At 40.1% G+C, this 23173-nt stretch overlaps 1 protein-coding gene across 1 annotated transcript; it reads right to left on the bottom strand.

Annotated features, from left to right (window-relative positions):
- Nucleotides 1–1481: 1481 nt before the first annotated feature.
- Nucleotides 1482–22707, bottom strand: hspa9 (heat shock protein 9). The gene is made up of 17 exons (XM_020514487.2): nucleotides 22598–22707; nucleotides 21116–21174; nucleotides 16182–16269; nucleotides 13958–14139; nucleotides 13730–13854; nucleotides 13342–13415; nucleotides 12833–12939; nucleotides 10126–10288; nucleotides 7018–7110; nucleotides 5643–5852; nucleotides 5138–5365; nucleotides 4829–4933; nucleotides 3948–4065; nucleotides 3515–3609; nucleotides 3096–3188; nucleotides 2823–2963; nucleotides 1482–2622 (listed from the first exon to the last, which is right to left on the bottom strand). The coding sequence occupies exons 1-17, from the start codon at nucleotides 22643–22645 to the stop codon at nucleotides 2548–2550; spliced, it is 2004 nt and encodes a 667-aa protein (XP_020370076.1). The 5' UTR covers nucleotides 22646–22707; the 3' UTR covers nucleotides 1482–2547.
- Between the last annotated feature and the right edge of the window lie 466 nt (nucleotides 22708–23173).

Genomic DNA, 23173 nt, shown 5'->3' with positions numbered 1-23173 from the left:
AGGCAAAAAATATCATCAGTTCCTACTTATTAGTTCAGGACAGCAAGTTAGACAAAAGTAAAAGTTTGATTGCTGAATATTGATCCTTTTTGTTATCTACCAACTGGATGGATTAGAGATACAACATACTGGAGAAACTTAAGTCTAGCGTCCACAAAGAGAAAGACAGAGTTAATGGGAGTCTGATATGACTTATTCAGAACCTTAAGGGGTTAGGAAATGGTGGAATTGAAACTTTTGACGGAAGCACATGGTGTGGAGGTCCAGTGCAAGACAAAGGAGTTCTTAATTGCGGTTAAAGAAAAATACAAATGTAAGACAAGTGTAAAAAGGTGTGAAAATGAATTATCTCTACTCAGAGAACAGTTAACAAATCAAGCAAGACAAAGCCACAGAGGTAAGGCAGGGTAGGGGGAGAGAGAATCTGACAGAAATGAAGGACATCACAGGAGCAGGCTCAGGTTGTGGAATTTATAGCTTCTAGGACTTGATATCAAAGTGCCTAAGCAAAAAAGGGTGTTAATCATAGAATCCCTACAGTGCAGAAGCCAGCCATTCGGCCCATCAGGTTCACTGAGACCGTCCAAAGACCATCCCATCCCAGTCCTGTAACCACACATTTTCCATGGCTAATCCACCTGGCATGCATATTTTTGGACTGGGAGGAAATTAAAGCATTCAGAGGAAACCCACACAGACACAGGGAGAATGACACAGACAGACATCAGAGACTGAAATCAAACCCAGGGCTGACACTGTGGGGCAGCAGTGCTAACCACTAAGCCACCATGTTGTTCCTCAAACTCACATTGTACTTTGTTCGAACAGTGCAGCCAGATCGAAATATTAGCATAAGCTTTGCTCTTCACAGGATCTTTTAACTGGATTGATTATATTTGCTCAAATTTAGTCAAATAGCTATTTGGCTACCAGTGCTTATTTCAGCGAGATGCCACCTTCTGTCCCATTGAATTACAATTCACATTTTTGCAACAATATAACATGCACTAAATGTTTCCCACACTCTTCCATCAAGAAAAGCTCTTGGACATACAACCTACAAATTATTTTCAGATTGAGTGTCCTCATATGGCACACTTTCGATGATGGCTGATGAAGTAGATTTTACCCCATGCTGCACATGGAGCTACAAATTCTTGCAAGTTGCTGCTTTGTGTTGGCACTGGTCGCTAAGCTGCTGTCACCATTCGTCTTCACGGTTACACACCTCAGCAGAATGAGGTGTTGCCCCTTCCCTCGTCATCAGCTAGAGACTCCATGTGGAGTAACTGACATCAAAAAACCTTAATATATGGACTGCAACACAGCTTTGACTTCCTACTGGTCTACTGAACAATATCAAGGTGATTTGGCTTGGAACATGGAAATATTGACTTTATAGAAATCAGTGAAGTATCTCCATTTCAATCAGAAAGTCACTTGAATCAGAATATAAAAAAGGTCACAAAAAAGACAGGTTGGACATTTCACCTTAAGTTTTATTTAAAAAAGAAAATCACAAGGCTGATACTGCCAGTGCTATTCACCGTGGGAAATTTGGTTTAAATTTCTCAACTCAATTCACTGGCAGGTGAACCAGCAGGTGCTCCTTTCCCCCTCAGTCTTCAACATAATTTACATAAATCAGAATAAAAATCAAGTAAAATCTGAGATTCTTTACTGCCAGAATGCGTCAAGAATTAGACATTTATGCAGCTTAGTGATAGGATCCATAAATTCAACTAATTGAACGCATCTGCACCTTCACCATTTCAGTGCGATCAGTAGGTACCTGCTGCAGCTTGCCAAAGCTTCAGTTCAAGATCCTAATTCCATTAAATGACAGTGGTCTCCCAAAAACACCCTTCCGTCAGTCAATCTGATCACCAGTAACAAACAAACTGAAAAAAGATGTTAAACCACGATGATATTTTCAGGTGACTATAGTTGCAGTTTCATTCCATTTATTTTTCCTGTGCCTGCTGAAATCTTTGTTAGTTTAGCATTAAGTGGCAAAATAAGTGCTGGCAGCCATTTTAGAGTTGCAACTGCAATCAAAGTATCTCAATCACCACAACGTCAGCTTTACACAGGAAATTACCTAGCGCAGAAGAAGTTCACATCTGCGGGTAGCTTTTGTGAATTCTCTCAAAACTGAACAGAGAATTTATGGTGAGAACTCAGAGGTAAGTGAACTTCAATGTCCTCTTTAGGATCAAATACTCAATTCAAAACATATATTGGAAATTACAATCAAACTTGGCTACAACCAAAAGTTTATTTAATCTACCATCAAGTCTAGCTCTTATTATATATCAGCAATTACACAAGGTGAATTACATTAGATGAAAGACAACAACGTAAGAGACTCAAACGCTGATACTTCTACTTTTTATAAAGAGTAACTATGTATAGAATACTGCAAAAATACAGTATTAGAACGACTATCGTGCAAATCCGCTCAGGAGAAAAACATCTCTTCTTGCTCTGCCACTCCTAAGCTTGTTATGTCCCTCCCAGTTCATTAATCAATTATTTTGAGGCATTTTATTGTTTCTCCTCTTTCTTGTCTCCACTTTCTCCACTGTCCGTGCTGCCTGAACTCTCCCGCTCAGATGCCATCTGAAAATCAGCAAAAAGCAGTTCATCAGCGTGCGTTCTTCAAGGTTAGGCTCAAAGTTATGAATACAATTAAACCTGACCAGCTACATAAATTCAGTCGGTTTCTTTAGACACAAGAATTACTAAACTACTGCTGAATAGTAAACGTTCCTAGTTTGCTTGGCTGAAGGTCATCTCAACTCTATATATTGATACTTCACCTTCTTATATGCCATCTCAAAAAGTTTCAGTGATGCCTGCTGCAAGTTGGACGCTGCTGCTTTGATGGTTTCACCCGTTTCAGAATCCTTTCGAGCCAACAGTTCCTTCACTTTTGTAACTTCCTCCCTCAATTTGTCACACTGGTGGAACAAAGCAAACTCATGTTGACGTCAAGGCATTCATTAGTTGTCAATACTGAAACTGACTCTTGCAACCCCTAAAAATCAATCATTCATTCATTCATTCAGCAGTCAGTAACGCTAAGATCATACCTCCTCTTTTGGAAGCTGATCCTTGAACTCCTCCATTTTGGACTCTGTGTCATGAATAATTCCTTCAGCACTGTTCACTGCTTCAACAATTTCCTGTGGGGACAGGGCAGAATTCTTACATCTGGCTTCAGTGAACTAACTGTTAAAATTTTAAGTATGGGAAAGTGCTTTAAAAACAGTCATTGCTTTAGTTACCAAAAATATTCACAATATTAAACTATAATTTTAAAAATACAGTAATTAACTTCAACTTTATAAATTTAAATACAGTTATTGCCTAGATTCTGAAATTTAAAGTGATCTATAGAATGGAAATTAAACACAAAGAACTCACTTTATAAAAAAAACAAAAGCCTTGACTTAGTCACATTTTTCAAACCTTTCTTTCCATCCACCTACTAATCCTACTGTTGTCATACCTTCTTCCTCCTGTCTGCTTCAGCATACTTCTCTGCATTTTTGATCATATTCTCAATGTCATCCTTGCTCAGCCCACCAGAAGACTGGATGACAACTAGAATTGAAAAGAGTTTGACATTTCAAAAACAAAAAATTGTAATCAGAAACCATCAATTAACCAATCAAGATTGGCTTAGACAACCTAGCAGACAGTTCAAGTCAGCTTCAATCCAGAGTCAATATTCCAATGTATATAGGATCCCCCTTTCTTATATTCTACACTCAACAGAAGTCAGCATGACAACATTTAAAACGTTTCACCTCTATATTCCTTGTTAAAGTTAAGATTTTTTTTTTAAATTCAATCAAACAACTTAGTAAATGAGTAGAAGCTGAAGTGCTGCTGACTATGTAGTGACTGCATGCACAAATAGTGTTTGAGTCAGTACTTACTCTGCTGTTCACGACCTGTGCCTTTATCCCTTGCAGAAACGTGAACAATGCCGTTGGCATCAATATCAAATGTAACTTCAATCTGTGGAACTCCACGTGGAGCTGGTGGCACTCCAACCTAGCAGAAGACATCAATAACTCGACTCAGTGAATGTGAGATCAGTAATCCTCCCAATAGCCCTAAACCCATTTTTAAAAATTTTTAATGTAGTTTGACTAACACAAACAATTCCAATTCCAGGAAGGAAAATTTCAATTGCTTATTTTTTTCTGCAGTTCTGTACAAAACTTCAGTGCTGAGAATTACATCATACATGTCTGACCTTTGTAATTCTAAAGCAAAACTGGAGAAATTCAGCAGGTCAGGCAGTATCTTTCAAGATAGAAACTGAATTAATGTTTCAAGTTAGGTATGACTTCTTCAGAACTGTTCTAAAGAAAAGTCACACCAGACTCAAAACATCAATTTTCTCCCTCCGCAAATAGATGATGTCAAACTGCTGAGATTCTCCAGCATTGCTGTGTTTGTTTCAGATTTCCAGCATCCATTGGATTTTGCTTTTATGATTCTAAGATGGGCAGACTTCTGGTAATACAACAATTACAAATGAAGGTCACTATACAGTACTTCTTGTAATAAACCCATACCAATTCTTGCATGAAAATAAATTTACAGTCAGCCGTAAATCTGCCCCACATTTATGAGTTTTCAACAAATATTTTCAAAATACTATGCAAGTTGTTGTGACCCACATGTTCTGACTACAAAGTGGGCATATTTTCATTTATGCACAATGTTAAGAAATAGATCAACTTCCCAATTAAAAAAAAACAAACAATTATGCAGTCTAAGCAAGTTGATGAATTCCAGCAGGACTCACCAATGTGAACTGTCCCAGAAGCTTGTTGTCAGCTGCCATCTCCCGCTCTCCCTGGAACACTTTGATCTCAACTTGTGTCTGTCCATCAGCAGCCGTAGAAAAGACCTAACATTCATATGAACCAATATATAATTCACTATGTATTTAAACTGGGAGTTTAACATATTAAAGCCAGAGTTTTAAAATATACCTGGCACCAAGTCATGATATTAGTATAATTATCAAGAATGCCAACTTCAAAAGATATTCAACATTGATTAGTGAACACTATTCACGTGAAAACCTCGGTAAAATTACTGAACTCCATACCTGGCCTTTCTTTGTTGGAATTGTTGTATTTCTGCTAATAAGTTTGGTGAAAACACCACCCAGGGTCTCGATACCTAGTGACAGGGGTGTAACATCAAGCAGCAGCACATCTGTGACATCACCAGCAAGCACACCACCTTGAATAGCAGCACCAACAGCTACAGCTTCATCTGGATTCACTGATTTACTCGGGGAACGGCCAAATAGCTCCTGAACAGTTGCCTGGACCTACAGAGGAAGGCAACATGGAACAGGATAAAATCACTGAAAGTAAATTCTTTTACTTAATTCACGTGAGACACCAGTTAAAATATTTGTACAAATTGAGGCAACTATTCCAAGGCCTGCTCCTAATGTAATATCTAGAGAAATCATCTAACAGAACACATTTTAATATTCTATGCTTCACTTGCTTGCAAACCGTTTTTGTCCTGCCAAAACGAAAAGAGACCAAAGCTGCATAGGAGCACTCTTAAACCAACCCGAATACCTTAAAGTCACTTACCTTTGGCATTCTAGTCATTCCACCCACCAGGATGACCTCGCCAATGTCACTTTTGCTGACCTCTGCATCCTGCATGGCTTTCTGGCAGGGACTAATGGTCCTCTTAATGAGATCAGCAACTATGTTCTCGAACTGAGAACGAGTGATTTTCATATTCAGATGTTTTGGCCCGGAAGCATCCATTGTTAAGTAAGGAAGGTTGATGTCAGTCTGTTAAAACACCAAGGAAATAATCAGCATTAGAATAGAGGACACTGCGTTCTCTCAGACTTTCTACTTATCCATTACAAGGTAGTCAAGTCCATGGGAAAACATGACGTACTGGATGCAAGCTTAGCACTGTTACATTTTATTCCAAGGTGTCAAATACGGCAAGGTAGATGTTAGACTACAAGTCACAAATGGAGCAAGCAACATTGGAGAGCCTAGTTCAAAGTATTAAGTGATAAAGTAATGGTGAAAAATGGGATACACAAACTGAAAGTATAATCGTTGAAACAGCAATGAACATACTTTCTTATTTTGCTCTACCCAAGTGGGACAAAGAAAAAAAATAAAAAAAATAAAAAAAATAAAAAAACACAAGAAAAAAAAAAAAAAAACAAAAAAATCACCCAGCCACATTTGGGTGGCATTTTACATTTGCCACAGCAATCAGGGTGAACAATGTTTCTCTAAGACTAATGCACAAGTTTGTGTTATGTAGTCATGTCCACAAGAAACTAACTTGGAGACTGTGTAAAACTTAACATGGGAAAAGCACACTGAACAGCATCAAATAAATCCAGTTTGAGATTAAAAAATTAATTCAGGCCTTTGGAACTAAACTTCACCCAATCGTTGAGTAAATATTTCCCAAGGGCACAGAGAAAGGATTGAACAAAACCAAAAGAAGCATTTGATGATTCTGCTCTCTCAGTTAGAAAACTGCATCGATGTAGTTCACTGTTTCCAAGCTAATTCAATCCTTAACACAAGGAAGGTGAGGGCTGTATTCAACTTCCGGTATTATCCACTCAAATTCTTGCCTCTGCTCTCTTTTGCATATAAAGCCCTGTAAATGTGTTCCTAAAATTAGCATTTCACACAATTCACACACGCAAGGGTGAATAATTATCAAATGTATTAAGCCTACAGGTATAAAATTATACATTTAATTAACTTCATATCCATTAATTTGTCAATTCAAGGCAAACTGTTCAGCAGGCATCTTCAAAGACTTCAACATTTGTGGTCACACTGAACGACTAGCAGCCAACCCATCCTTTATACAGCATATTCTTTGAAAAACAGAACCAAAACAAAAGAAAAAAAGACACAACAGCTTTTGTGATGAATGTGTGTGCACAATTATTCCACTAGAAAGTGTTCTGACCTGAAGGGATGAAGACAGCTCACACTTGGCTTTTTCTGCAGCTTCTCTCACTCGCTGTAGTGCCATATTGTCCTTGGTGAGGTCTACTCCAGACTAAAAATTAAATAAGACTTTTAAGAATGCAGTATTGTGGATAACAAGCCAAACATGTGAGATGTACCACGTCCGAATACTAAACTTTACAAACTTATGAGAAAACTAATCAGCCCAAAAGTACTAAAGACATACAATATTACTAACCCCTTGTTTACAGGGAGGCACGGGGAAAAGCTACAGGGAGGAGACGACACTTGGAACACCTGCAAAGCAGTAAAAGAGAGCAAATGCAAAAGCATGGCCAGCACTTTTCACACATCTTCAAGCTATGTATCTCAGACCTAGGGCAGGCGCTGCCAATTTGTTTTGTTTATTCACTCATGGGATATGGGCACCACAATTTATTACCAATGTGGATATAAGAAAATAGTGTGATTGAGCCAATGTCATATAACAGTTAAATTTGATTCTGCTGCTAATAGACTTATGGTTTACTGATGGAATGTCATGTTGTAATTGGCTTATTGTGTTGCTAAGGCTTGAAAACGAAATGTAATTACATAAAGCTATCTGCGGCTTAATGTTTAAAAATGTAAGCCAAACTTAGAATCAATGCAGTTAAACACTTATTCTTGGCAACCAGAATGTAACTGTCACTGCTTCTTAATAAAACTCAAATTTCTTCTTAAATAACCAGTCGTCAATAGGTAAAAATAAGACAGTATCCAACACCTAGCTTCAATTGCTTTTGAGGTGGTGAGCTACCTTGTCGAACTGCGGCAGTCCATGTGGTGTCAGCACGCCCACAAGATGTTAGGGAGGGAGTTCCAGGATTTTGACCCAACCACAGTGAAGTAACAGCAATATATTTTCAAGTCAGAGTAGCTTGGAAGGCAACTTGTTTGTTGGTAGGTGGTCCCACGTATCTGCTGACTTTGTCCTAGGAGATGGTAGTGGTCCGGTGTTTGGAAGCTATAGTCTAAGGAGTCTTGATGAATATCTGCAGCACGTCTTGTAGATGATATACACTGCTGCTACTTAGGATGTGAAGGAGGAAATTAATGTCTGTGAATGTGATACCTATCAAGTGGGCCACTTTGTGATTGTGTTAAGGTGCAAGTGTTTTTGGAACTGCACTCATCCAAACAACTGCAAAGCATTCCAAGACTTGTGTCTTGTAGATGGTTGTTAGGCTTTGGGGAATCAGGTGGTGCTGCAGGATCCCTAGTCTCAGACCTGTTTTTGCAGCATCAGTATTTATTTGATTAGTCCAGTTCAGTTATTGGTCAATGGGAACCCTCAGGACAATGATAATAAAATCATAAAAGTAGGCCATTCACTACTTTGAGACTGCTTTGTCATTCAATACAAACAGGGCTAATCTGACATTCCTCACTACCACTTTCCTGCATTTTCCTCATAAACCTCGATTCGCCGACTGATCAAGAATTTATTTATTTATAGTCTTAAAAATACACAAGGACTCTAACTCCACAGTTCTGTGGCAAGGTGTTCCAAAGACTCTCAACCAGAGAAGAAATTTCCCCTTATCCGAGTTTCAAATCGGTGCCCACTTATTTTGAGACTATCCCCTTTAACTCTGGACTCTCCCATGAAGGGAAGCATCCTGTCAGTATTTACCCTGTAAAAGTATCTTAATAATCCTATATATTTCAATGAGATCACCTATCACTGATCTAGCCTCCAGTGATTAGAGATGCAACCTGTTTAGCCTTTGCTCATAAGGCAATCCCTCTATAGCAGGGATTAGTGAACCTTCCTAACCTCCAATAAGATAATATCTTTCCTTAAATAAGGGGATTAAAACTGCTCACAGTACTCCAGATGTGTATCTGGACCACATCTATACCTTGTACAATTGCAATCAGACTTCTCTATTCTTATACTCCAGCCTCCTTGAAATAAGGACCAACAATTCCATTAGCCTTCCTGGTTACCTGCTGCATCTGTGTGCTGGCTTTCTATGTTTTATGTGTAACTCCCCCGCGTCCCTTCGTGTTATACAATTAATGGTAAGGTCCTGGAGAGTGCTGCTGAACAAAGAGACCTTGGAGTGCAGGTTCATAGTTCCTTGAAAGTGGTGTCCCAGGTCAACAGTAAAGTGAAGGCGTCATTTGGTATGCTTGCCTTTATTGGTCAGTGTACTGAGTACAGGAGTTGGGAGGACATGTTGTAGCTGTACAGGACGCTGGTTAGGCCAATTTTTGGAATACTGCATTCAGTTCTGGTCTCTCTGCTATAGGAAAGATGTTGTAAAACTTGAAATGGTTCAGAAAAGATTTACAAGGATGTTGCCAGGGTTGGAAATTTGAGCTATAGGGAGAGGCTGAGGATGCTAGGGCTATTTTCCCTGGAGGCTGCAGGGTGACCTCATAGATGTTTATAAAATTATGAAGGGCATTGTTAGGGTAAATAGTCAAGGTCTTATCCCCAGTGTGGGGAAGTCCAAAACTAGAGGGGATAGGTTTAAGGTGAGATGGGAAAGATTTAAATGTGACCTAAGGAACAACTTTATCACACAGAGGATGGTGCGTGTACGGAATAAGTTGCCAGAGGAAGTGGTGGAGGCTGCTAAATAACATTTAAAAGGATGGGTAGATGAATAGGAAGGGTTTAAGAGGGATATGGGCAAAATGTTAGCAAATGGGACTAGATTAATTTAGGATATCTGGTCGGCACGGATAGGTTACACTGAAGAGTCTGTTTCCATGCTGTACAGCTCCATGACTATTTACTAATACTCTGTGCTTTAGCGTAAGATTCAGTGACATTAATGCTGTTGAATGTCAAGAGACAATAGCTAGATTCTGTGTTTTGGAGATCACCATTTCTTGGCACTTGTGTGGCACTAAAGTTACTTGCTAGTTGTGAACCTAAACGTAGACATCTTCTGGCCCATGCTGTATGTTGACATGCATTGCTGTGGTATCAGTAAGATTATAATAATAGCAGTGATACTAATTCTTGGTGAGAAACCAGTCCAAATTATACACCTAAAGACCTAGCTCAATCATTTTTTTTTTTAAATACCAAGGAAATATCAATACGAACCTCTCTCTTGAATTCCTTAATGATGTACTTGAGTAAGGCCTGGTCAAAGTCCTCACCTCCCAAGAAGGTATCTCCATTTGTGGATTTTACTTCAAAAACTCCTTTCTGAATTTCCAGCACAGAAATATCAAAGGTACCACCACCCAGATCATAGACAGCAATGCTGTAAAGAAATCAAACAAGTTCAATGAAACAAAAACTTCAACACTACATTTAGTTCTTATGAGTTTACTATAAGCAAATCAACGGGCAATTTGTGAGCTTCACTTTAGCTATTATATTTTTAAACAAGGTTTTACTTTAACTTACAATATTTCGGTCATTTATTAGAAACAGGATCAGCTGTTCAAACAAATTGTCTGCCTTGTATGTGAATCCCATTTACCCAAACATTTTTCGTGAACCTGGATATTCTTACCTAGCAAAAGAATATCCAGCCAAGTCTAGAAAGTTTAATTGACAGGATGTCTACAGCTTTTTGAAGTAGTTGCAAATTTCCAATATTCTTTATGTAGAAAAAGAAATTTCCTATTATACTCCTATAAGTTCTAATACATCCCTATTTGCATAGAATCAGGTGAGTTAGTGCAATAAATCAATGGACGACCACACAAGCTGCCTCCTACTCCAATAAATATATCCTGCTTATCTTTTCTCCTTCATATACATATTTAGTTTCTCTTCAAATGCACTGGTACCATTTGCTTCAACAAATATTCCCCCTAAGTTGTGTATATGTGCAACCATGGCTGTGCAGTCGTGTGCGTGTATGAATGCACGGCCACACAAAGAAATTGCCAGGTACCAGACACTGACATAAACAGTTTGTGGGCAACAACTTTTGATCATTAGCATATGAAAGTCAGGCCAATAGCAGAGTGAAGAAATTTCCTGTAACGTTTTATTGCATTAGTAGACAATTGATATTTATGGCCCATTGTTTCAGACCAACATAAAGTCAAATTATCTTTTCTTCATTTACAAGTTCATCATTTTTATGAAGACCACCATCAGCTGACATATCAGCTCTTCTCCTTTGACAATAAAGTATCCTATCCTGATAATTATACTGGTGAAGTTCCAGCAAATGTCTCATTTGGGATACCCCACCACAGGAAATGATTCTGTATTTAGCTTCATCATTTTGAAGACTTCAGGCCATCTCTCAACCTTCTAAATGCAAGGCAACGTCACCAAAACTTAATGCTTCAGGCCCTGGTGGCATTCTGGCTAAGCCGCACTGCAGCCCTTTCCAAGGCCATTCGCTTTTCCAGAAACTAAATGCCCAATCCGACTGGAGTGTCATGCAACTGAAATACAACTACCCCACTATCAAATTTGAATCTCCCATATTAAAAAGGTAGAGCTGTATTTACTTCAAGTATCGGCATTAGTTTTTGATTGGTGTACAAGGACATCTACATCCTGTTCCTCCATAACTCTGGGCACTTAGCATTTAGAAAATATTCAGTTTTGATTCTCATCCAGAGAGAACCTTTATTCACAATGAACTCCATCGGTTATCCACTCAGGCTATATTTCTCTGCAATTTAACGTTACCTTCAATCTTGGGTTTTATGGCTTTCTGCAACTAAACCTTTAATCTGTATTGATAAACAGAAACCCCACAGAAATCAGGGAAGATATCCCATTTGTCATTTCAACCAATTACCATCTTCTGCCATAAGGTTACCTCTAATTCCACATATTCTCAATTTTGCCAAGTTAATCATAGAGGATTACTGCAGAATTTTGTACAAATTTCTACAAATAAAAGCATTAGAGGAAGGTCTGTTAACTTCATGTAACAAGACCAGATTAGCCAGAAACTACCTGACCTTCATAAATCTGTAATGACCCATTTGCTGTAATTTATATTAAACCCAACCATGTACCATCTACGTGGTACATCCACCCCTTAAATTATAGATAACACTTAATTTGTCAATTCAAAAGCACAAGGAGCTTGAAGGCTCATGTTGTAAAAGCAGGTCCATAAATTAAAATTTAAAACACGTTACGATTTTTCTAAAAATTAGGTGTAGATTTATTTCTTTTAATTGGTGAGGATCACAAAGACCACCTAATCACAAATAGTCTAACATTTTGCCTGCTTTTTAATCCACTGCATCACCACTGGTCACTGGGACGATCCTTCAGATGTGCAAAATCACTACATAATGGCATTCAGAAATGGCTTCTTTACAGGGTTTCAAAGCTCTCTGGTGACCCATGTTCTATCACTCTACACAGAATAGACAAACATTCTGCATGATATACAGAACATACAGAGCCTCTTCTCTATTAGCTTTCTTATCACAGTACCATGTTGCGTGAAATCAAGGGAGTGGCTATAGCAGTACAACACTGCAAGCTAATTTCCTACTTTGAAAGTGATAGCAAAGGGAAGAAAAAGTAATGCCTCTGAACAAAGCCTAACTGTGTCTTGTTATTGTTTTCTACTGATAGTGAAGTCTGCACTAGTAACTAGCAGTTTGGATATGACGTTTGATATGTGCAATTTGATAGCGTGGAGGACTAATGGTGAGCAAGAAATGAATGCAGTGCAGTCAACATATAGCTCACCCCAAAAGATTCCAGTACAACTGCGGGAGACAAATGGCAATGAGAAGAAAAATAGCAGTCCTTTTCCTTTCAAAAAGGAGACAAATTTGTTTACGAATTAGAAGTTTTACTCTTTACGTACACTTTGTCTTCTGACTTATCTAATCCATAAGCAAGAGCAGCTGCTGTGGGCTCATTGATGACTCGCAGGACGTTTAACCCAGAGATCTGTCCGGCATCTTTCGTAGCCTAGATAAGACATAGTGTCATAATTATTGAAGGCTTAAATAAATGTATCCATTTTTGTTGCAGGAAGTAACAAAACATTATGGTATAAATTGGAATATTGTGAACGTACAGCTACCAGCATTTTCAACCACAATTAAAAGCACAAGACCTGAAACTTTGAAATTTCAATCTCCTTTCACTTTCGTATAAAGATCTCCATTGTTTAACAGCCAACATTTGGTGTAATACTGAGGACATGTAAAACTGAAATGCACTTACGATGTAATAAAGCAGAGCACACTCTCAAGAGACAGCTTATTTCACTTCTGAAGCCAAAGTGCTATGCGATTTCTTAGCAACAATGAACATGCAAACAGTAAATTAAAAAACAATTAAACCAATTTAAAAACCTTTTGTTTTTACCTGTCTTTGGGAGTCATTGAAATATGCAGGCACTGTAATAACAGCATTCTTTGCCGTCTGTCCCAAGTAACTCTCTATAAGCAGAAAGTTAACATCAGAATCCTTCAATGTAACTTAATCCATATCTGTTTAAATGATATTGCAAAGTAAAAATGCTACCTCAGGACAGATTTCTACTGTTGTCCAAGAATGCATGAGGAAACTGATCCAAGATTGGTCGGTATTCATTAGATAACATTGTTGTTTACACAAGCTACTCAAATCTATTGACCACACTGAAACGTGAAAAACTTAACTAAGTTGAAACAGACATAAAACTTCTGATTCTTTACCAAATGCAAAGTTTTAAACTTGAACAGGTTCAAAGCTTGGCCTTTATTGTTCCCACCTGCTGTTTCCTTCATCTTCATCAGGACAAACGCCCCAACTTGGCTTGGAGAGTACATCTTCCCATGAGCTTCCACCCAAGCATCACCGTTAGAGGCACGCACAATTTTATATGGCACATTTTTTCTACAAATAATTTTTAAATAGAAATTATTTATTGTTGTCACAGAATCAAAATATTAACCTTAAGGCTATAAGAAAGAATTTTGTCAAAAAATGTTAAACTTACATATCTTTCTGCACTTCAGGGTCATCGAAACGTCGCCCAATCAATCGTTTTGTGGCATATAAAGTGTTCCCAGGGTTGGTTACAGATTGTCTTTTGGCCGGCATCCCAACCAAGCGTTCACCATCAGCTGTAAAAGCAACTACTGAAGGAGTTGTTCTGGCACCTTCTGAATTTTCAAGAACCTGGAACATAGCACAAAATATCTCAGCATTTAAACAACAGGAACACACAGTAATTGGGTCCTGTAAGGAAAGCTACGCACAAAAATAAAACTATTCCTATTCAGACAGTACTCTCAAAATACCATGACAATACTTCAGTGACTAGTGCCAATGAGCATAAGCATAAGCATTCAGAATTTCCTACTGTGATGCAGCCTTACTAACTGATTTAGCTTAGGTCAGGATATTTAACAAAAATAACCACCAAGACAAATTCTAGTCCAATAATGGATACGAAAGTTTATCACACTCCCGAGACATCCACTTAAGAACCAATTACAATTCATAAGCTGACAAACTTTCCATAGTCGTAGCCTTAATACAAGACTTATTTATCTGCAATACAAAGGATTCCTGCTTCTCTGAGCACCAATTTTTCAACCAATGGTTCGATTTCTGGAGTTAAAGAGCTTGAAAGATCCCAAAGAGTATAATGGAGTATTCAAAATTAAACATGAAATGCAAGATTCAGAGAAATGAAGTACAGATCAAAGAGAAGGCATTACATTATCACATGATAGTTGATACCAGTGATGAATGCATTGGTAGCAGAATCTTACAGTTGTGCAGTATTAGAGTTGGGGAATAATCTGCAAATTGCACAGACTTTTCAGGATCACGCCAAATGTCGGAACAATTTTCAATAGAGCAGACAGGACTGAAGTAAGATTTAATAGCTTAAAACTGATCAATATTTTTGAACTGCATGAATAAAGCAAGATGCCCCTGTTGGAAGAATTGATGACAACGGATTATTGATTGACACCCATCAGCAAAGAATGGCTATTTCTGCAGTGTTTATGAAGGATGCAATGTTTTGATGTAGGGAATTGCAGAGACCATTACCACCAACTTTCCTAAAAGATGCAGTGTGGAAATTAAAGGGCATTTCTACCACATCCTCCACTTCAGACTCCAATCTCTTGCTTCTTATTCAATCCATAGCATTTGACGAGGTACCTCACAAAAGGGTAAGTTATAAGAGCCCACGGTGTTGGTATAGATAGAGAATTGGTTTATGGGCAGGAAACAGGGTGGGGATAAGGGGGTTCTTTTTCAGATTGGAGATCTGTTGTGACCAGTGGGATTCTATGGGCATCTGTTTACAAAATGTATTTAATGACTTGGAGGAAGGAGTGAATCTACCATAGCCAAATTGGCAGACAACACAAAAATAGGCAGAAAGATAGACTGCAGGAGGGATATAAAAAAATTTAGAGATTTTGATAATTTAAGTGGCAAATGGAGTACAATGTGGTAAAACACTAAACTGTTCATTTTGGAAGGGAGAACAAAACAACAGTATTATTTAGAACGGAGAAAAACTCCTGAAAGTTGCAAAATAAAGAGATGTGGGGGTATTTGTACATGAAACACAAAAGTAGTACACAGGTGCAACAGTAATCAGGAATGCTAATGGAATGTTGGCCCTTATTTTATGGATTTGGAGTATAACAGTAGGATGTCTTACTGCAACTGCACAACTTGGTGGTGAGACCACATCTTAAGTACCGTGGACAGTTTGGATCCCCTTTCTTAAGGAAAGATATAATTTGATTGGAGGCAGTTGAGAGAATGCTCAGGAGGATGATGACTAATTGTGGAGTCTTATGAACAAAGGCAAAACTGGTTGAAACTATACTCATTGGAATCAAGCGTTAAAGGGAAAACACAGGAAACTATTAGTGAGGAATGTTGGATCAACCATGATTCTGCTAAATGGCAAAGCAGTCTCAAGTGGCCAAACAACCTACTCCTGATCCTATTTCTTCTAGTCTTATAGCTCAATGCCACATTTGATTCCAGATTTTGTCAACACCCAGTTCAGCTTCACCAACTCATCCAGTCTATGAAACCTACAACATACTGTATTAGAAAAGATTTAGAAATGTTCAGCTGGTACATCAGAATCTGTACAGACAGAACCTGTCAACATTTTCAGAATGCTGAAGAGTATTTCAGTACTTCACCGCTGAAGACTTTGATGAGTTGCAATAACTTACCTTTGCTTGTTTGCCCTCCATTACTGCAACACAGGAATTGGTTGTACCCAGATCAATTCCAATAACAGCACCTTTGATAGCTTCAGACCTGAAAAACATCAAGGTACAAATATGGACCCGCACTTTCAGTTCTTTCATGGTTATAACCCTCAAGCAAAATGTAACATGTATTCTAAACAAGAGCTTGAAATAGTCAGCACACTGATATCTAATTATGAATGAGAACTGACCCTGCACAATTCCATCCTAACGTCACCTGCTGTTACTTAACATTGTTATGTACCTTATTTTGGCAAAGCTCTAAGTCATATAGTGGTCATGCTACTGAACAAATGATTCAAAGAATGAAAATTCAAATTCCAGCACTGCTTTTGACTACACCTGCACTTACTGGAATCTAGATGTAAGAAACAGATCCCCGTTTTTTTGTAGAAAGGACATGAACACACATTATGCCTGTTTCTACTCAATAAAATAAGCAATAGCCACTTGGCTCATTGCACTTGCCAAATATTTAATACAAGTTCTAAATATGATGTTCCTCTTTAATTGACATTGTTGCGAACTGTCCTGAAAAGCACAAAACAAAATGCTTCGGCAAAATGTATCTTTTTAAAGCAAACCTCAAGCTGTGAAAGTGTTAACTGACTTTTCTTTTTAAAAAGGTATGGAAATTACACGTTGGTTATCATTAAAATGACCACGAAGCTATAACGTTGCCGAAAACTCCCATGGGCTCAAATATGCAGCTGGGAAGAACCTGGGATAGGTTTATGGTGAAGCAGAAAAGATTTAAAGTGGATTTGTGGGCAACTTTTCCCATGCAGAGGGTACTGCGTGTATGGAATGAGCTGCCAGAGGAAGTGGTGGAGGTGTCATAGGGGCAGATGTTCAACACGGAAACAGATCCTTCGGTCCAACTCCTCCATGCCAACCAGATATCCGAAATTAATCTGGTCCCATATCCCACCAAACTCTTCAGATTCATGTACCCATCCTTCTAAATGTTGTAACTGTACCAGTTTCCACCACTTCCTCTGGCAACTCATTCCATTCATGCACCACCCTCTGTGTGAAAAAGTTGTTTCTTAGGTCCCATTTAAATCTTTCCTTTCTCACCTTAAACCTATCTCCTCTAGTTTTGGACTCCCCACACTGGGGAAAAGACCTGACTATTCACCATAACAATGCCCATCATGATTTTACAAACTTCTATGAGGCCACCACGCAGCCTCCGACGCTCTAGGGAAAATAGCCCCAGCCTCTCTCTATAGCTCAAATCCTCTAACCCTGCCAACATCCTACCATGCAGAACCTTGTCAAATGCCTTTCTGAAGTCAGTAAAGACAATGTTCATCCCTCTACCTTCAATCTTCCTTGACACTTCTTCAAAAAGCTCAATCAAGTTAGTGAGACATGATTTCCCATGCAGTTATGTTGACATCCCTAATCAGTCCATGCCTTTCTAAATACTTGTAAATCCTGTCCTTCAGAATCCGCTTCAACAACTTACCCACCACTGGCATCACGCTCACTGGTCTATAGCTCCCTAGCTTTTCCTTACCACTTTCCTAAATAATGGCACCACGTTAGCCAACTTCCGGTCTTCTGGACCACACATGTGGCTATCGATGCTGAGATATTTGTATCAACAGGCCCAGCAATCACTTCCCTAGCTTCCCACAAAGTTCTAGGGTACATCTGATCAGGTGCCAGAGTTTTATCCACTTTTATGCATTTTAAGATGTCCAGCACCACCATCTCCTTTGTAATATGGACATTTTTCAAGATATCATTATTTATTTCCCCAAATTCTCTGGCTTCCATACCCCTGTCCACAGTAAATACTAATATGAAATACTCAATAGTATCTCAACCATCTCCTGCAGTTCCACACATAGGCGGCCTCGCTGATCTTTAAGGGGCCCTATTCTCTCCCTAGTTACTCTTTTCTCCTTAACGTATTTGCAGAATCTCTTTGGATTCTCCTTAAGCATATATGTCAAAGCTATCTCATGTCCCCTTTTTGCCGTCCAGATTTCCCTCGAGTATACACCAACTGTCCTTATATTCTTGTGGGAATTCACTCAATTCCTGCTGTCTATATGTGACATATGCTTCCTCGTTTTTCTTGAGCAGAGCCTCATTTCTCTACACATCCAGCATTCCCTATAGCTACCAGCATTGACCTTCACATTTGACAACAATGTACTGTCTCTGGACTCTCATCTCATTTTTTGAAGGCTTCCCACTTTCCAAACATTCCTTTACCAGCGAATATCCACCTCCAATCAACTTTTGAAAGTTCTTGTCTAATACCGTCAAAATTGGCCTTCTTCCAATTTAGAATTTTAACTTTTAGATCACATTTATCCTTTTCCATGACTATTTTAAAACTCAGAATTATGATTACTGGCTCCAAAGTGCTCCTCCACTGACGTCCAAGTCACTTGTCCTGCCTCATTTCCCAAGAGAAGGTCAAATTTTGCTCCTTCTCTAGTAGGTACAAGCACATATTGAATAAGAATATTTTCTTGTGCACACAAATTCCACCATCCAAGTCCTTAACACTGTGGCAGTCCCAGTTTATGTTTGTAAAGTTAAAATCCTCTACCATTACAACCCTATTGTTCTTAGAAATAATTGAGATCTCCTTACAAATTTGCTTCTCAATTTCCCGCTGACTATTAGGTCATCTATAGTACAATGCCAATAAGGTGATCATCCCTTTCTTATTTCCCAGTTCCACCCAAATAACTTCACCGGACATACTCCCTGGAATTGTAAGTACATCTATAATGTTAACTCTAACAAAAAACACCACTCCCCTTCCTGTCATGCCCCCCCTTTCTATCCTTACTATAGCATCATTAAGCTGCCAGAACTGTTCATCCCTGTAATAGCTATGATATCCAAGTCCCATGTTCCAAACCTGAGCTGATCTGCCTTACTCGTTTGGCCTCTTGCATTGAAATAAGTGCAGGTTAATTTATCAGTCGTGCCTCATTCTCTACCTTGCTCCTGCCTGCCTTGACTGTTTGACTTACTCCTTTTCTCAACTGCACTAGCCTCAGACAGGGTACTATTTGAACATTTAAAAAGCATCTGGATGGGTATATGAATATGAAAAGCTTAGAGAGATATGGGCCAAATGGGACTAGATTTTTTTTTATTCATTCACGGGATGAGGACATCACTGTATAGACAGCATTTATTGCCCAGAGGGCGTTAAGAGCCAACCACATTGCTGTGGGTCTGGAGTCACATGTCGGCCAGACCAGGTCAGGATGGCAGTTTCCTTCTTTAAAGGACATTGGTGAAACAGATGGTTTCCCCCCCCAAACAATCGACAATGGATTCACAGTCATCATTAGATTCTTAATTCCAGACATTTATTGAATTCAAATTCCGCCAGCTGCCGGATCCCCAAAACATTATCTGGGTCTCTGGATTAACAGTCCAGCGATAATACCACTAGGCCATCGCCTCCCCCAAATTAGGATATCTGGTTGATGTGGACATATTGGACCAAAGTGTTTGTTTCCATGCTATATGACTGTGAATAAAACCTTGTAAGATATCTTTTAAAAATGCAAAGCTGCAAAAATTCAATGATGACACTCCCATGTGCGCACAAAGACAGACCGCAAGGTCATAAACACACAGCACTAGCACCAAACACCAGAATGGGAGACACTTTACCCTCCTCACAATAATCCAAAAATTTGACAGGTTCAGCTCTTCAGAAGCTTTATCAATCTACGGTGGGCTTTAAGTTTCCTTCCCAAGTCCTCCAGGCCTACAAAACATTTAAAATTTCAAACTCACTTAGAACACCAGTCAGAGTCATTACAACATGGAAACACATCCTTCAGTCCAAGCAGTCCACCTCAACCATGTTCCCAAACTAAACTAGTCCCACCGCAGGCAGTTAACCCATATCCCTCCAAACGTTTCCTTTTCATGACTTTATCCAAATGTCTTTTAAATGTTGTAACTGTACCTGTATCAACCACTTCCTCTGGCAATTCATTCTGCACAAAAACCACTCTGTAACGAAGTTGCCCCTCATGCCCTTTTCAAATCTTTCTCCTCTCACCGTAAAAATACTCCCGTAGCCTAGTTTTGAACTCCCCCACCCTAAAGAAAAGACCTTCGTCATTCACGTTATCTATGCTCCTCATGCTTTCATAAACTTCAGTAAGATCACTCTACAACCTCCTACGCTCCAGTGGAAAAAAATCAGTCTTTCCTGTCTATTTTTGTATCTCAAACACTCCATTCCCAGCAATATCCTGGTAAATCTTTTCTGAACCCTCTGCAATTTAATAACATCTTCCAACACAAGGGCAACCAGAAAAGCATATAGTACTCCTGAAGAAGCCTGCCAACATCCTGTGCAGCAACAACCTGACGTCCCAACTCCTAAAGTCAGAGGTCTGAACAATGAAGGCAAGCGTGCTAAATACGTTCTTAACCACACTGTCTACCTGACACAAATTTCAAAGAATTATGTACCTGAACCCAGAGGTATCTCTGTTCTACAACACTACCCAGGGGCCTACCATTAGCTGTATAAATTCTGTCCTTGTTTGCATTACCAAAATGCAGTCCCTCATATTTACCAAAATTAAACTCCATCTGCTACTCCTCAGTCCTTGAAGAAGACATCAGCATTTTGAAATCAACAAACAGATGACTATGATTCAAGGCTACAAGTCTTTAAGCAAAGAATAGAGGCTGAACCATGAGAGTGCTACTGTGCATTTATGACTGATCACCTCAGAATCTTGACGTGACAGATTTGATTCACTGTGATTATCTACTACATAAAATTATGTGTTATAATAATAATAAGCTCGTACTAATACTAATAGTTACTGGCAGGCAGTAACAAGATAAATTACATTACTGAGTACCCAATAAAAACTCACGCATAATTGCGCCTTGCCAGTGATCGAAGTACATTCTGGCTCAGTCCGTTCCAATGGCCCTGCAAAATAAACATTTTAGCATTAACACTTCTCAATCATTTGCCCCTTTCATTTTTGACTGCAGAGACCAATTAAGCCTTTCCTATAAGGAGGGGCTGTTGACGAACTCCAAACAGCATCATTTCTTGTGCAACTATGGTGCAAAGGTGAAACTAATAAATTACCCACGATATTTGCCAATGACAAAAACTTAGTCTGCAGTTTATCCCAATTCTAACATCCCTCTCTAAAATAAGAATCAAGTGACTCCTCAAAAAACATAAGTGACAGAAAGGAATGGTGTGGCTGACTATGTCATAGACAAGAGGTTGAGAGTGTGCACCAGTCACAAGTGATGGCACTTGTCACTTTAAGGCTGTTTAAGGATAACTAACGTTAAAGTTATATTCCCAAGATTCCGTATTTGAATAGTTAGTTGAGAGATTCATCACTTCAAATCAGATTAAATTTAATCCTAGCTTTCAGAGGTGAATGGATACCATTTTAACGCATCAAGGTTATTGCATCAGATACAAAAATAGAGATTGCTGGAAAAGCTCAACAGGTTTGACGGCATCTGTGGGGAGAAATCAGTTAACATTTCAGACCAAATGACCCTTCCACGAGAATGCTGCATCAGATTATGGCTGATTCCCACTCTCCTGCTTGGAGTATCTTCATGATTTCACACACACATTCACGTCCTAAAACTAATATTCTTCCGTGTTCTGGATCTCCTGTCAAATCCTCGTCTCTGTTAAATCACCAACTTTCTACATTCAAGTGAACAAACGCCAAATTTGTGCAACCTCTGCTCACAATGTGACCCTCGTCGTTTGAATGATTTTCTTTCGGGTGGTGGCAGGGAGGTGAAGGAGAGGGAGGGAGAGGGAGACGGTGGGATCGCTCGGACTTAAACCAGGCGCCAGGACCCACGGAGCTGAGGAAAGGTCACCGCACCCGAAACGTTAACTCTTGACGCTTTCTTCACAGACGGCGCCGAGCTTTTCCCAGCAACTTCTGTTTTTGTCCACGGAGCTGAAATCTCGCTCTTGCTGGGGCTCCATGTGCGAAGGTTAAACCGTCGGGAAACGAGGAGCTGGACTCAGAAGTGGGGGGGGGGGGGGGGGGGGGGAGGAGAAAGGAACTGCATCACGTCTCCGGGATTCAGAGAACAGCCACGGCGGGAGGAGCGTGTTGAAGGGGGTAAAAGAGAGAGAGAGAGACAGCAATAGAGAGAGAGAGAGGAGTCGGGCTGGGAGCGGGACGGATAGACTGGGACAGAGGCGTAGGCCCGGCTTCAGCCCCGAGGCCTCGGCATCCTCCTCCCTGCTCTCCCCACGCCACGCCCCAACATGCCTCCTCCAGCGAGTCCCACATTCCCCACGGCACCTTTCCCTTTTTCTCCCCCCCCCCCAATCGCCCGATTCCCCTTTCGCTTACCGTGCCGGCGGCCAGACGCCGAGAGGCCGAGCGCACCAGGTACAACATGGCGGTCGCGGCGGTTGCTAGGGTTGTCCGTGCGGAATGAGGGTCCGGGCGGCTCCGGAGTGGGGAAGAGAAGCAGCAGCAGCGAGGCGAAGGTGGGTCCGCTCAGGAATCGGCTCCGGGGTGTCCGCGGGCTCGCGCTCCACCGAGGCTCTGAGCAGGCGCGACGGCTCGAGCAGCTTCTGGAAGATTCCGGCGGGCCCCACGTGCTCACTGCTGTCGTCAGGGGCGGTCGAGGAAGGACCGGCCTCCCGTCCCCGGCTCTCACCGACACCGTGCCTGAACAGGGAGCGTGATACCTCAAGGCTTCTCCTCGTCCCCTCTCGGGATCGTACACGAAGCGGGCCTCGGGCAGACGCAGCGACCGGAGCAGTTCGGGATTCGAGGGAAGTGAGCCTTGTGCTCGATGTGTTCGTTTCTTTAAAAAAATTAACAAACAGGCGCCGGGTGGACGGCTCTGGGTCCTCGCGCATGAAGGTGACAAGAGGTCAGAGGATTGCAGGGAGTTTCATCAGGCAGCACCACTGGGTC

The sequence above is a fragment of the Rhincodon typus genome, chromosome 12 (genome assembly GCF_021869965.1).
Source record: "Rhincodon typus isolate 14 chromosome 12, sRhiTyp1.1, whole genome shotgun sequence".
NCBI classification, from domain to species: Eukaryota; Metazoa; Chordata; class Chondrichthyes; order Orectolobiformes; family Rhincodontidae; genus Rhincodon; species Rhincodon typus.
Note: the sequence above shows the minus strand (reverse complement) of the source record. Positions and strands in the feature narration are given on the sequence as shown.